This window comes from Dicentrarchus labrax, unplaced genomic scaffold (assembly GCF_905237075.1).
Source record: "Dicentrarchus labrax unplaced genomic scaffold, dlabrax2021, whole genome shotgun sequence".
NCBI lineage: Eukaryota > Metazoa > Chordata > Actinopteri > Moronidae > Dicentrarchus > Dicentrarchus labrax.
In genome coordinates, this window is record NW_026136716.1 from 9,614,047 (window position 1) to 9,629,019 (window position 14,973).

Below are 14,973 nucleotides of genomic sequence, written 5' to 3' on the forward strand. Positions count from 1 at the left end.
GGAACTATAAGACCACAGGAGCTCAGGAACTTAACCAGGAACTAAACTAGGAAATAAAAAGTCCCTTATGTGTTTATGTTATGTTGTACCACAGTGGGTACTCCAGCTGTTTGCCAGGGCTACGTGGAAAAATTATAGAGTGGCTCAGTTAATTAGAAAAAATAGAAAATATGTTTTGATTAGAAAAAATATCCACATATTGTGCCTGTAAACGAGATAGCAAGCTAGCAGAGAAGCCTAAAAAGTTAGGTTAGCGTTCAGCTTGTGCCACTGGTACAGCAGGAGTACGAATGCACTTGACCAAACCAACCTAGACATTAGTTAAATTGCCTGAAAAAATTACTGCTTTATACTGAATAATTAATAGTGCGGGTACTTGACTTCATCTGACAAGGCTGTGAGATAAAAAAAAATTTAAAAAAGTTTGGAAATCACTGCCCAAGGCCACCAGTGCACCCTTGCTGAGTGTTTTATGATAATTTATTTTTGCTTTAAATAGTAAATGGTCTGTATTTGTATCGTGCCTCTCTAGTCTTCCAACCACTTAAAGCCATTTACGCTTCATGCCACATTCACCCATTCACACATATTCATACAGTGATGGCCAAGGCCATCACAAACAGAAGCTAAGTCGTGAATACACAACTCCTGAGCCACAGCTGCCAGAATGAAACCACATAACCTATCCTGTGCAAACACTGCATGATATATCATTTCTAGCCACTCAGCTGTATTGACATCTACAGTATCTAAAGCCAATGAGGTGGAAAACAAAGCCAAGTGGAACAAACCACTGGCTGACTGGCTGACTGATGTAACCGTATTTTCAGTATAAGATCATTAGTCAGTTGGGTTCAGCTTATTATTCAATTCTACACGTCTTCATCACACAGTCTCCTGGTGTGAGGAGGCCTTTGCATGTTACATGAAGACAATTCTCCCTTGTAGCTTCTATTATCATTCCACCACGTTACTCTAAACATCTAAAAGAGTCAGTTGTATCTGGAGCGACACAGTCTGAAACATACATGGTGTCGGCTGAAAGCTCATCAAGGCGCGGGCAGTAATCCAACCATCCATGGCATGCCAAACAATGTGCAAATCTCTCCAAGTCTCTAAGTCGTTTTTGTCTAGGATACAGTAATCCCTTGGTCTCTGTGCCGCAGTGTGAGCATGTATTTGAATATATTAAAACTCCATGGAAAGGGCGATAAGCTGAATTTGAGCTCCTTAACCAGACTGTTATTAAGTTTCCTATGAAAGTTTTACCCAAGGTTGTTCAAAGAGTTTCACTGCAGAGCTCTCAGAGGTCTGAAAATTGGTTCTCTTTGGTGTGCTGGTGTTCTTTAGCATGTTAGTCTGCCACTTTCATCTTCAGAAGGAATATATATATATATATATATATATATATCTGTGCGTACATTTGAGTATATCAAAACTTATACATTTGAAAAGGTGTGTGTCTGTAGGTCTTTGTGTGCAGTATAGGGATGTGTTTGGTTTTTCTATACAGCAGACTTTCAGAAGTCAGAACTACTTTCTCTGTCTGTTGGTCACTACAAACAATAACTAGATAATAAAATGCAGTGAACATGGAGTACAACAAAAATGCCATTAATAAGTGTGTGTGTGCCAGTGAATAAGAGACTATTGTACCTTCCAGAAGTTGTCAACTTTGCCGTAGACTAGTGATTGGTTCTGTCTCTTGATATCATCGATGTGCTTGATGTCGCTGGCGTTGAGGTGCTGCTCCACCACGAAGCCCAGGAAACTGTTGTCGGGGGTATGAGCTGCAGAAAAAGAAATAAAGATAAATACATATATACATACAAAGACACAAAACAAAAGGCATCATTTCATCTTCAAAATGATGTGTTTAAATGTGTTTCAGCAACACAAAAGGAAAGAAAAAGGTGAGAAAAGAGTCAGTTATCATTTCTTTGTGAATAAAATGACAAATGACTTCAGGCATAGTTAGCTATAATTTATGCATCACTGAGGCAAAAACAAAAATGCCTCAAATAAATCTTACACAAGTGTCTGCTTTTCAGAGTGCATACAATTCAGTTGAATAAATAAGCCCATTTGAACCTCAGCGTTGATCACAGATCATAATTCCAGAGAGACGGGAACAGTTGCACAACACAACTGGGCTTTAAAATGCTGTAGAGATTGTGAAGCCCCTTGAGGAGGAGAATTTCTGATTTGTGATATTGGCCTATATAAATCAAATTGACTTGACATCTTGACAAGCACTCTGGGTTTTTGTTCCCTCTGTTCCTTTTTGCCCAGTGATGACTAGTTACTATGGGAACCACAGGATGAGCAGGTCAAGTGTGGAGCCCAGAGCTGGCAGCACTTTACCTCACTGCCATCTGCCTTGTAAAACTAACATGAAGACAAGGGTTTGGAGTTTGGACAGAAAAGATTGGGTCAAAAATACTTAATGATCTAATTTGAAATAAAATAAGCAATAGAATAAGCAGACTGAAAGGCAGACCCCATCAGCTCTTTGAAAGAAACCGGCTGCGAGGGAGGTGTTTTAGTGCACAGTTGTGGTTTGTGTTAGAGCTCCGGGGAGCTGCTGTGGTCAGAGTTGTTTTTTACCACAACGCTATTACTACAGAGGCAAATTAAGGTCAGTCAGTCGGGGGAGATCGAATTCGCTTCAGTATAGTAAATAAAAGGAGGATTTATTGAGACCAAATTTCCATTAAAAAAAATCTCAACACCCTAGCTGCAAATTAAAGTACCTGCCAGCATTTAGTGAGATTCAGCTGCTGCAAATATCAACTGGAATAATCACACCTAATGTAACAAGAAGGGAATGAATGATGAAATTTAACACACGATGACAGGGAATCAGCTGCTGTATCATGGTTCAACTGCAGGTGATAACAGCGGAAACAATGACGGACTGTAATAGCTATGCTGAAGTAGTTTGACACAAAAGGGTTGTGTTTTTATCAGGGCGGTGGCTGAAATGTGAAAAAAAGCCAATGTGTGTTCAATTGGTTTTTCCAGGATGTCCACATATTGGGTCCGGCTAACATATTTAGGCAACAAAACATTCATCAGTCATTTCACCCTAAACTTGAAAAGGGCATGTCTTTTATACTTCCTTACACTGATCATAACTCATAACACAATAACTATAATAAATGTAGCAAGTATAATTCAAGTTCCCAGGACACCAGTGGAATGTTTTTTGAATGCTTATCACAGGTGGTTTCCCACTTTCCTCTCAGCGTCCTGACTGAGCATAGATGTATCCTGATATAGTGTGTAATTACTTTCTCTCTGCAAGAAGAGCCAGACAATATAGTGCACACTATACAGGTGAAAACTCTTCTTTACACTGTACATGATCACATGTCTCAGGGTTGCAAATTTTTTTCCAGCGCCTGTATTCAAATCTTGTTCCTGTTCTGCACTTCCCAGTATGATAATGCAAAGAGGAACCTTCTGGTTCAGTTTGTGTTATGTACATGTAGGACAGCACAGGAATGTGGGAGTAGATGACATGAAGATATCACCAGATCTGTGGAGGTGTCAGTGTGGGCAGGAGCCGAATGTTCTCAAATTACCTGCAGTGTCTCTCTAATATTGGCTGAGAAGACAATAACAATATAAATACCTTAACAACCAGGCTGATTGCACTGATTTCAAGCATTTACTAGTACTAGTTTACTTTACTCAGTCCTACTGAGCCTTGAAAACACGTACATAATGTCTTCTGTGGCTCAAGTTTGAGAAAATAATCTTTTTTCGGCTTTAGACTGAGACTTTTAGCACAAGTACAAGTAGTACAATCTGAGGATGTAGAGTTTAAAAGACACGGGTACTGACATGGCAGCTTGGATCTAATGAAAGGATGAGTTGCATTATAGGAAATGGTAAGATCCTGTATTTTTGGAACTTAGTCCATAATAAGGAGTAAAAGTCAGGATATCTTGGCCGCTGCTTCAAATATTTTTAAATCTGTCTTTTGTGAGCCTCCAAATTTACAACTGAAAAACGACAACTGATTTGGGAAGTGATGAGAGAGAACACTGAACAAGTGCACATCTTAGAAGAAGGACTTTATTGTATTTTACTTTTCTAATTATGGAATTTGTTAGTTTTACCAAGGCAATTGACTGCTCTCTTTTTTAACTAAAAAAGAAGAATTAGAAATGGCAAATATTGTGATAAGGATGGACATTTTCAGTATAATATTTCAGGCATAATCTCCCAGACTCGGTGTTAGTAATTGTTACATGGTGCTACAATGTGCTAATTCAATATGTGTAGTTACTGGATACACTCAAACAAATTAGGATGAAAGAGAAAAAGCAAGAGCATTTTTTAACAAATAAAAGCCAGTACAACACCTCAGGTGGTTACTAATAACTGAGATGTGTTTCTGATGTTAAAGAGGCAGAGTTGGTCCTAGGCACTGGGAGGAGGTAGCACCAACACTCATGTACCAAACTGACTGGGTAAACAGGACAGGCTGTTAATTAGTGTTCAGCCCTCTTGATGCATTTGGCAACAGATGCCTCTTCTCCCACTAGAGCCACCACTCAAAATGTCACTCAAGTTGCCACAGCTTCATTCGCTATTAGCGAACAAACAGCCTGGGAGAACAGCGTTGCTGGAGAAGCAGCTGCTTTGTCGCCCCTTGACAAACTTTAGTGGGGAACAAGTTTGCTTTTTAAGGAATCCTGTATTCACTCAGTTAGACTGGGGGGTCAAAATAGGTATAGACCGACTCACAGGAAGTTGGCTGTTGATACCATCCTGCCATTTGCCGACTATTTAAGTCTGCATTCTCCTCTCGTTACACTATCTGCGTGTTACTGTTTTCAAAGTTCCCGCCAATACATTAAACAAGTAGAACCACTTTTGGGCTGGCAACCTACACGCTGAAAATGGCAAGTTACCACCAAAACCACTTCCCACCCGACACTTATCTACAAGGGCAGTCCTGCTCAAGATGATTGTTCTTGATTAAAGAAATACAAACAAACCAAAGAAGTGTTTTTTCCCTCTACACCCAAATGATAATGGGTTCAGCCAGACTCTCAGCTATGCGAGATGGATATTTGTACAACCTGGTTGAGCTGACTGGAAGAACAGAAATGTCGTTAATACCGTTAAGGGCAGGATATCCTGTCTGACAGGGTCTGTTCAGGGGCTTCCTTTGTGCCCTTTAAAGGGGCAGTAAAGTCTCACTGGTAGAGGCAGACTGTACTACATCATCACACATTGGTACCTGCACAAGAAAATACACCAGGAAAAAGTAATCCCAAGTCACAGACTGAGGATTATGTGATTAATGCTGGCCCAACACTTGAGAAGGCAGACTCATTTTTACAAGAAACTAACTTCTATAGTGCTGGCCAGACAGAAAAACGACTTCAAACTGCATCATCAGCACTAAAATCTCCAGCACTTTGAAAACTAAACATCAAAGACTTACTGGTTCTACGGCTTATCTGAATGGGCCTGAAGGATGAAAATAAATAAACTACACCTGAAACGCTTTCACAAAAGCACCATTGAGATTTTAACTGATGAGCTTTTCAGGCATCTCAAAAGATTTGAGCGTGGGGTAAACTGAAGCACTGGATCTACCAGGCAGTTTCTCATCACAATGATGAAAATTAAGTGTGTTTAATCTCAAAGTAATTCACTATAATCAGTAGTTAATTTAATCTCTTATTAGTAATTGGAATATAAACGTTACCATCTGCCAAAGAACTAATGATTGATGACGTGTGTCTACTATACCAGCATGTCCTTCGATACTGCTGCCATTTAGATTCAATTCAGCATCAACAGCTGGGTTTTAAACGTGCCTATCGGGGAAATGAACTGAAAGAAACTGTTTTGCATTCTTGCCAAGAGTTAGATGAGAAGATTGATACCCCTCTCGTCATGAGTGCAACACCAACTACAGAGCTAGAGCCAGCAGCCATTTAGCTTAGTATGCAGATGGGAAACAGGGAAACAGCCAACATGGCTCTGTCCAACGGTACCAGCAACTCTAAAGCTCACAAACACGCTAACTGCTTGCTAAGTCTCTATTCTCATCTAACTCTCAGCAGTAACACATTATGTAAATCACTTGGATCAACTGTGTGTAAAGTGTAAAGTGTTAAATAAATAAAGCTAAGTAGAGTTGAATAAGTAGCAATAAGTAAGCAACGCAAGTCTGAAACCTATCTAAGAAGAATGAATACCTCTAAAATATTGATGATTAGCATTGGTAAAGTTATTGATGGGCTTTAGTTTTAGCTAATGTTAGCCACATAACCAACATAACCATGTAACTGTATGTGACAGATAACATTTTAGGTCCAATATGTTTCATTTGTTTCTAATTGGGTAATTGTATCGATTATTATTAGCATTAAAATACTTCACCAAGTTATCGGTAGGTAAAATTCCTTTAGAATATGCCTGTCTCATAATGCTAACTGGCTACTATATAACAGTGAAATGATGTTAGAGTTAGTCACTGCACTGCTTACTCTTAGTGAATACAAAAACAACATACAGATGGATCAGGGAATGGAATAAAGTGGTCTTATTATGTTTCTCTACAGAGTTTCTGGTCTAAAGTATTGGAGCTCTGCAACGCTTCCATTATGCTAATCCACCGCAATCAAAGCAAGCATCTGAAAGGGTTTCAAATGGAACAGGCTAGGAACATAGTGAGAGGTGCTCAATTACAGCAAAATTACGTTCTCAATGTTCCCCCCCTGCTAGGATCACAGAACAGATGCAGGCAAGTGTTCGAGGGTCGGATGTTCTTGTCTTCCCCCGATGTTTTCGAAGTGTTTCATTACAAAATGCTGTCAATCCGACACAGATGGGGTGTACAGGTAGGGCGAGATGCAACAAATTCTCCCTCTCTGCCGAGTAATTCTAGTCATTCATTTGCAAGAGCATATTTTTGTTTGAGAGAAAGAGAGAACAGAAGTCTATTGATCCCACACAGATCAGGAAAAAAAACAAAAACATAACCTTTGGTGAGTGGGTGTGCCAGCGACATTATCAATCAAAGCTTTACAGGCACCATCAGCCTGGAAGATCTCAGGGTCAATTATGTTAGTTGGCAATGTTTCAAAAGATAAATACTACCTGCTGCTATTTTCAACCTTTGGCCAGTATTACTCATCATTTCCATAAGGGATTAAGCATTCGGCAGCTGGGATACACACCAAACAAAAATGTATATAAGAAGACATATGGCAGCACCTGCTTCTAGTGTACATTTTCAGTAATGATGCAGACAGGCTGGATGCAGAAGCCACCCTTAGGTTATTCTCAGCTTTCTGTGGTTATCTGATTTCATAAGTTTGAAATACAGTCTTTAATTGCAGCCAGGGTTTAAGAGACACCTGGTTAAGTTGATTTCTTGGCCATTTATACGCTTAACTAAGTTTCTAAATTAGTTTTTTTTATAAGAACGCAGCTGCCAGACATAGATGTCACACAGAGAAAGTATCTCTGTAACAGTAGTGCAGACGGCTTAAAGTAAGGATCATTATTCACAGTCATCCTTGTTTCCAAAATAATTAGATTAAAAAGTCTGGATAGATCTGTCTGTAGTCAGTATAGTTCATTTCAGGCTTATATCCCTTTGTAACAGACTTGTTTTTAAGCTGATGAAGTGTATAGTAAATAAATCAAACTTGACAGGGATGGAATCCTTACATGTCATTCTGACCTACAGCAAAAGTTAACTCTCTTTTACATTTCCTTATTATAAATGACTTCTGCTAGGAAACAGAGCCAACTTAACTAAGACACGCAGCCCATTCGAACACAAAATGTACCCCAGAAAACACTCCCTGCTATCCCGACTGCAACTGATTAATGAGGTCAATTTGGCATTGTCTTGTCTTATTGGCCAGAGGCCAGATGCTCCCAATTCCCCCAACCAATGATTTATGGAGCTCTGCCTAATCGTAACAAATGGACCAATCCAGATCTAGGATAAATTACCTACTAGCACCTGATTTGTCCATTGTTACGTCTACATTCAATAGGTGAGCTGTGATACAGTTAAAGTTTGAACAAGTAACTAGAACTACAATCTACACTGAATTTGCAATAAACATTATCAACAGTTAACTCCACCCATTGTAAATCTAAGCTGACAAACACACCCGCTAAGAATAACGCACAGCTACTTGTAGTTCAATGTGGGAATATTATTTGTGTGCGACAGGATAATAACAAGAAACCTGAGATATCTACTTCATCATCCTCAGAGGTGTTAATGTAATACGCTGTTTGAGTTGCACAATACACATCCAACTCTTTAGCCTGAAGGTAAGGTGTTGTGAAGAACAATGTGCAGAGGAAAAGAAACACCAAAGTCTTTCTCGTCTCTTGTGCCTGGAAGTGATGCCATTCTGTGGTTTTAACACTCGGCCAAACCACTGTGCACTTGTTTCACCAGCGATATCATCTAACCTAGCGACTCTTAACTGGTTTGTGTGCAAAGGCCCCAGTGTGTTATGAGAAAGACATACCCTATTCAGTAGACAAAGGCCTCATTCAGGTGCCGTGGTATTCTGGATAGCTCCAGGCCTCACCTCACAAACGGGGACTGCAAGGCTAACATTTCACTTTCTCTTAGCCACGGGGAAAAGGTCAATATCCCAGGGGGAGGGCTGGCTCCCCTCTCTTCTCTCCTGCACCGCCACTACTCATCCACCTCAACAAATGTGGTTGACTCCAGTTATAGAGTGATCTCACAGTAGGAGTAATGCACGCACACACAGAGCAATAAAACCCCTACGTCCTACATTCATAATCACAGTAAAATGAGAGCCGAGTGTGTGACCTCTTGCTTTCTGTTAATCTGCTTGATGATATTCCATTAGCAAGCAACGTACTGGATTTTCAGAGCGTCTTTTATGCCTTTTGTCCAACCAAAACATCTCATTCATTGGAGGAAATATAACTGGAACTGTGCGCACAGGAAACTGCATGTCATGTCATAATCATAAAAACTGATTTATACTGCAAGTAGCCTTGTTTTGCAGCTTGACCTTATTTAAAACAACAGATAAGGGAACTTACAGAGGTGATGAAATCTGTTAGAGTCATGTGGAAAAGAAGCGTCATTCTTATTCTTAAGTGTACAGCACAACATACTTTAAGAGTTTTGTATTTTGGATGGATCAGGTGACTTTTTACTTTAGCTTGTTTATTTATTACATAAACTGTTGTAAACTGGGTTTTAAATCCTGCAAACAGGCCATGATTGAGCCAAATGGCCTGTTTTTAAGCTAAAGCATTCTAGTCCTCAAGTGTTGATAGTTGGCACTTTTTGGTAAAAGAGTGTGTTGAGTTTTTGGCGTCCTGCCGACTTACGGAACATGGTGTTGAACTGCTGCGGGTTGAGGTTCCACTTGCCCCAGGGTGTCTTGTGACCTTTGGACTGGGCGTAGTGGGCGTGGTTGAACTCTGGCTCTGTCCCGAACGAATCCAGCACCCGCAGCATACACCTACAATGCCACACAAAGACAAGCATGTTAATGGCTGCTCCATGCCAGAAGGACAGATGCATGTGTGATATGTTGCTTAACTGTATATTTCAATGAAGTTTGCTTTGGATCTTGATTGCTTTGTGAAATCAATGAAACCCAGAAGCACCATCATAAATCATCTCAACAGTACCAGTATTGTTATATTATGTGCTACAAGAAAAACTGTTCACACCTTGTGCACACAATTACAGTTAAATAGCTAGTAAACCACTACATGGTGCTTTTTCCACAATATTCTCCAAACTATCTTCACAGCCCTCCAAGAAACAAGAACGTGGTTACTTAGTTTTACACCCATTTAAACCACACTAGCCTGAAGACCTAGAAAATTAAGTAACCAGTTCCAAGTAAGATAGTAGTGTGAAAAAGCTTAGGGAAATTGCAAAAGAAAACTTTTGAGGTTTTTACAACAGCTAGAGGTGAGATGTGCATGTCATTTTTTGCTGTAGAAGACATGTTATATGGCTTTATTTTCCCAACTGAGGTTTGGTAGCTTGTGATTACATCTGAAAATAGGTTGTTACGTTGGAATGGATAAACAAGATAAGCTTTTGTCAGTTATGTGAGTTATAAGAAACAGAAAATGAAAAGCAGTGCCATGACCTACAAATGAGGCTTGAACTTTTTAGTTGGAACGTTTTGAAATAACAGACAAAAAGGCTTCTTTTGTTTTATGTGTTATGTTTTGCATTATGTCATGTTTCCGTTCTATTTTGTTTCTGTGTAAATATGTTTTACATTAGTTTGCTTGCTTCAGGAATCATGTACAGTACATGGTCTGCAGTAATTATTTGTGTTTAACTTGGAACATTAATGTCCACAACTGGGAGTCTTTAAATGTGTGATGGACCAATATAACGGTAAGAACCTGACAAGAAATTGATCACTTAATTGTTATTCTTTTAAGATCAATGTTGAAGGCATGTGTTTTCAGTTATGACTAGTAAGGAAAGTCAAATACACTATACCAACATAATGTCCTTCACATAAAAACTAAGCAGCTCCATATGTGATGATGAAACCACAAAAGTAACGCCTCCATTCTCAGACTAGGAGCGAAATCCTGTCCTGTGGAGGTGTGAGACTGTGAAAGGACATCATGGCTGACTCAAAGGTCACAGCACCGGCTTAATTAGACCACAACCAGGAGAGGGAACGGTATATAAGCAGAGAACCATTCGCTCATGACCTTAAACTCCATGTGCTCCATTCACTAACTCGCTCATTGTTACTCACTTCTCCTTCCTAGATGCTGATTTGCTCATGTCTGGTCTGCCCTTTCCTTCGCTATCTATATTTTTCCATTAGGAGGGCAAAAGGCCAATGAAAGAAATCTTTTGTCTTGGACACAAAAGGACTAAATCTGCCTCTCCCTCTCACGCTATTAATCCGTTTTTCATATAAACTGCCTCCTTCTAACCCATCTTGACAGCAACAAAATACTAAACTGGTGAGCCTCTTGTTTTGGCCATCTTGAGCCTTGTGGGTAATTAAAATTAAGTGACTCCCACTTTACGTCAAGGTAGAATAGCCGCATTAATCATATAGCAAAAGGAAGAAGCCAGGTGGAAACGGACGAGCACGCATAGAGCAGTCTGCACCTAAAAATGTTCTTTCTTTCAGTGATCATGCCTCCGCCCAGGCAGATGCTGCGCAGCTGGCTGTGTGAACTGTGAAAGTCCCTGGGAGAGAGCGGAGAGCTGGGAAACACATTCACCATGAGAAAACTTTAGACTGAAAGCACAACAACAACAACAACAACATGTCCACATGCCATCTCCACTTTCTCCGCAGAAAAACAACCTTCGTCTGTCCCCAGTAGATATATCCTCAACAGATGGAGGAAGAGTTGTTGGAGCCATAACATGATGTAAATATAGCTGCAGTGGGGCTTTCAGCACATATTCCAAGTCCAGTGAGTTGACAGTGGGCGTCGTAATGTGGCAGGAGTTGAGGCTGTTCAGCTCAACAAGTATGCACTTAGTAACACTGAAATATCACAACAGAGCTGGGCTGAGAAGGGACGCTGAATTCAAAGTAAGTGTAATTTCACTGGAACGTAATCCACCTGAAGTGATCCCAAATGGATAGTGTATGGCTATTGTAAATGATAGGTCTCTCTCCCGCTGTGATCATTTCCCCTGTGAAATCAGCAACAAATATAATGCTTCCATATGGGTCATTATGAAACAATGATATCAGATGGAAATTAATGTTTTATATGAATCTACCTGAGGCTATGTCACATGTCTGCATACCCCTGAGGCTAAACACAACAGCTGTTTGATAAACAGACATATGAGTTAATGGTCTGTCTCATAAAAGCATTAGGTTGAATTATACCCAACATAAGGGTTTGGTTAGAAAAAAACTTTATGGGAACAGCATGGAGCTAGGAAAGATAATATGTTATTGATTTTCTTACTGGGATTGTCATCCAGCTCATAACATCTGATCATTTTTAGATACTTTTGGATTGCAATTCCTCCTTGTAAACCATAAATATCCCCTTTTATTGGCCACGTGTTCTACTTAACAGACTTTAACCTGAATCATGTTGTTGTCTTTTATTAACAAGCAATAAATTAACACCTATAAAACTTTTGATAAGCTTACAGACTACCTTTCTCCTTCCAACATGTGTGTTCACTAAACCCCTCCCCTGAACAGCGACTGTTAAATCGCCTGTGGCAGCATAAGCAACAAACATTAACATAGCTGACTAACTACTTAGGTAAGGGAGTAACTTAGCATTACTTGTAAGGCCAAAAGTTGGCATATCATTCACCAACTACATAGATGTTATTGGAAAAAGGCCCTTCCGGGACTGACACGTCTACTGATTGGAGGGAACTGTCACACCGGCCCCAGATGGTACTTACTATACCAGGGTTTAGAGTTAGCAGCTCTGCCATGCTCTGTATTTGATTTGGGAGAGTTTACTTCAAATAACTTGACAAACTCATAAGATTGGGCTCATCCTCACTTAAGTCCTCACTTAAACTGTAACACTAAGCATTATTCCAAACTTTGTTTCTTAAGTAATTCATTTTGCAAAATTGTACTTGACTGGTGCAGGAACAGTAACTACTGGCAGTGGGGCTAAGTGAAAGGTACCCAAACAGTCATTAAGAAATATTTGCTCTAACATATTACCACTATATGATGTACCAAGTTGTTATCAACAAATGTGACAGACAGACAGACAGACAGACAGACAGACAGACAGACAGACAGACAGACAGACAGACACACACACACACACACACACACGTGTTAAGTTCTTGGCAAGAGAAAGAAAAAAAAACCCCGAAGACACAAAGCGGTAAAGGAGGGAGAAGCAAAATGATGAAATCCTTGTGCAAAGCACGCAGTTGATGACTAACTTTTCATTTGTCCAGTTTCACTTCTGCATTATTGTCATTAATACTAAACATACAAACTGCTTTACACTGGCGCATTCTCTGCAGCCTTGCTGATGCACAGATGCACACAGTGCATTGCCCGATTAGGTTATTGGATAAAAAGATTTAATGAAATAGAACAATAGGGCAACATTGGCTCTAGTTTATACCCAGAAAACAGCTCAGAGTATTCCCATTCCTCTGGAGTAGTATGAAACACAGCGATACGGCACTGTAAGACAGATAGCCAGAAGACTGGGGCAATAACAAAACACATTAATCACAAACAGGCCTGACAGACGTGGTTGCTTTGTCCCAAAACACAAAAAATAAACCAGAAAAAAGGGAACAATAATGACAACAGTTTGATATCCAAACAAGTCTGGCATGTTCTCTCCATAGGATATATTTCTCCCTGCCTTTCTGTATCACAAAGTAAAGAGAAGATTGTGATGGTTTCACAAAGGGATTCTAAGGCCACAAAGGCACAGAAGGTAATTCACTTACAGGAGACAGCAAAGTAGAAGACACTTTGGCAGAAAGGTAAATGTCTATGTTACATTTAGTAAAAGAAGAAAGAGCACAGAAAAACCTTCAGTCTAGGCCCTCTTTCACAAAGCTCTTTGAACGCACACAGTGACATTAAGTGCTCTGACATAAGTGTTCAATAATGGTAGGAGAAATAATGCAGAGAATAGCATCTGGACCTTACATTATGCCTCAGGCTGAATCAATTTCCTCAGGGCACAAAGGGAGCGGATGCAGTTTAAGGTGTTATGTCGCAGACAAACAAAACCTGGTGACAAGCAGGAGGAACCAGCGGGGCTATTAGTGCCCCCAGACTTATTGTTCCTTCTCTTTTCCTGTCAGTTGGAGCTGATGAGAGCTTCTTCAAAACAAACCAAGAGAGCCTCATCTACAGTCCTCAGCGGAGCAATCGGAGACAGAATAGACTCAGTGGGTGAAAACATCATGAACAACAGACGCTACTGCATCCTTTTGGGAAATTGTGGCAACGTATGAGCAGAAAATAGACTCATTGTCCCACCATTAGCCCGACAAGCCTCAACCCTGTGCCCTTTGCACATGAGAGAAGCCGTTAAACAACAGTTGGCAGTGGCAGCAGAAGGTTAGAGAACTGTACAAATCATCAAGTGGCTGACATGATGATTTGAATAAACTGAAAGAGTAAGGTCTTGCTCAAACACAAAAGTTACAGTGCAAGATAATTTACCATCAAAGGCTCAAGCAGAGCTGCTGGTAGAAAACTGTGGTTGTACTAGGAAGCTGCCCAGTGTGAAAGCACGCTGAGGTTATGAAAGAGAGTGCATGCTCAGCAAAAACTCCCTGGATAAATAAAGTTACCAACTAAAAATCTAATTACAGCAGCCACCAAATCCGCATTGTGTTGATTTGGCAGGGTCTACAACTGTCTAACAGCAAGTGGTTTAGTCCCTAATGAAATCAGATCCTTGACAGAATTTACAATCTGAAGATGTTTCTTACCAAATAGACCATGAGAATGGTTTGACTGAAACTACCACATAAAAAAAACCAAAAAAAACAGTAATATTAAGTATCTTTCTATGACACGATATAGCCATGACTAAATAAGCAAATCAAATTTAAAGTTAGGAATAGAAAGATCAAGAGCATAACTTTTTAGTCAAATAAAGGATAAATGTACTTACTGGTAGTGGACCCAGGAAGGTCCCAGTGTCTTCTTAAACTGGGTGAGGCCCACGATGTCAATGTAGATGAGCTCAACCACTTTGTCACCCTGCGTCGGGCAACTGGACTTGTTCCCCATGACTCTGCGCATGATCCTGGGGAGAAAAGTTTGGAATTACAATCAACTTTAAATAAAAAATTCAAAATGTCTGCTGCTGTTGGTTATTTGTTTAGACATACTAGACATACAAAAAGAAGAAATACTGGCATTTCCAACCCCAGACCTGAGGGAATTTGCTGAATCATGATCATACTAACAGTACAGGTTCAAAGCATGTTCCTAA

The 14,973-nt window shown here is 40.0% G+C and overlaps 1 protein-coding gene across 3 annotated transcripts in view; it reads right to left on the reverse strand.

Moving 5' to 3' along the window:
- mgat5 (alpha-1,6-mannosylglycoprotein 6-beta-N-acetylglucosaminyltransferase) overlaps positions 1-14,973 on the reverse strand; it is a 93,387-nt gene that overhangs the window by 29,410 nt on the left and 49,004 nt on the right. For all 3 annotated transcript variants that reach the window (XM_051428090.1, XM_051428092.1, XM_051428093.1), the window contains exons 9-11: positions 14,650-14,784; positions 9,379-9,512; positions 1,657-1,790 (exon numbers count right to left, since the gene is read on the reverse strand). In XM_051428090.1, coding sequence (XP_051284050.1) covers positions 1,657-1,790; positions 9,379-9,512; positions 14,650-14,784 — 403 coding nt within the window. The remainder of the gene's footprint in view (positions 1-1,656; positions 1,791-9,378; positions 9,513-14,649; positions 14,785-14,973) is intronic.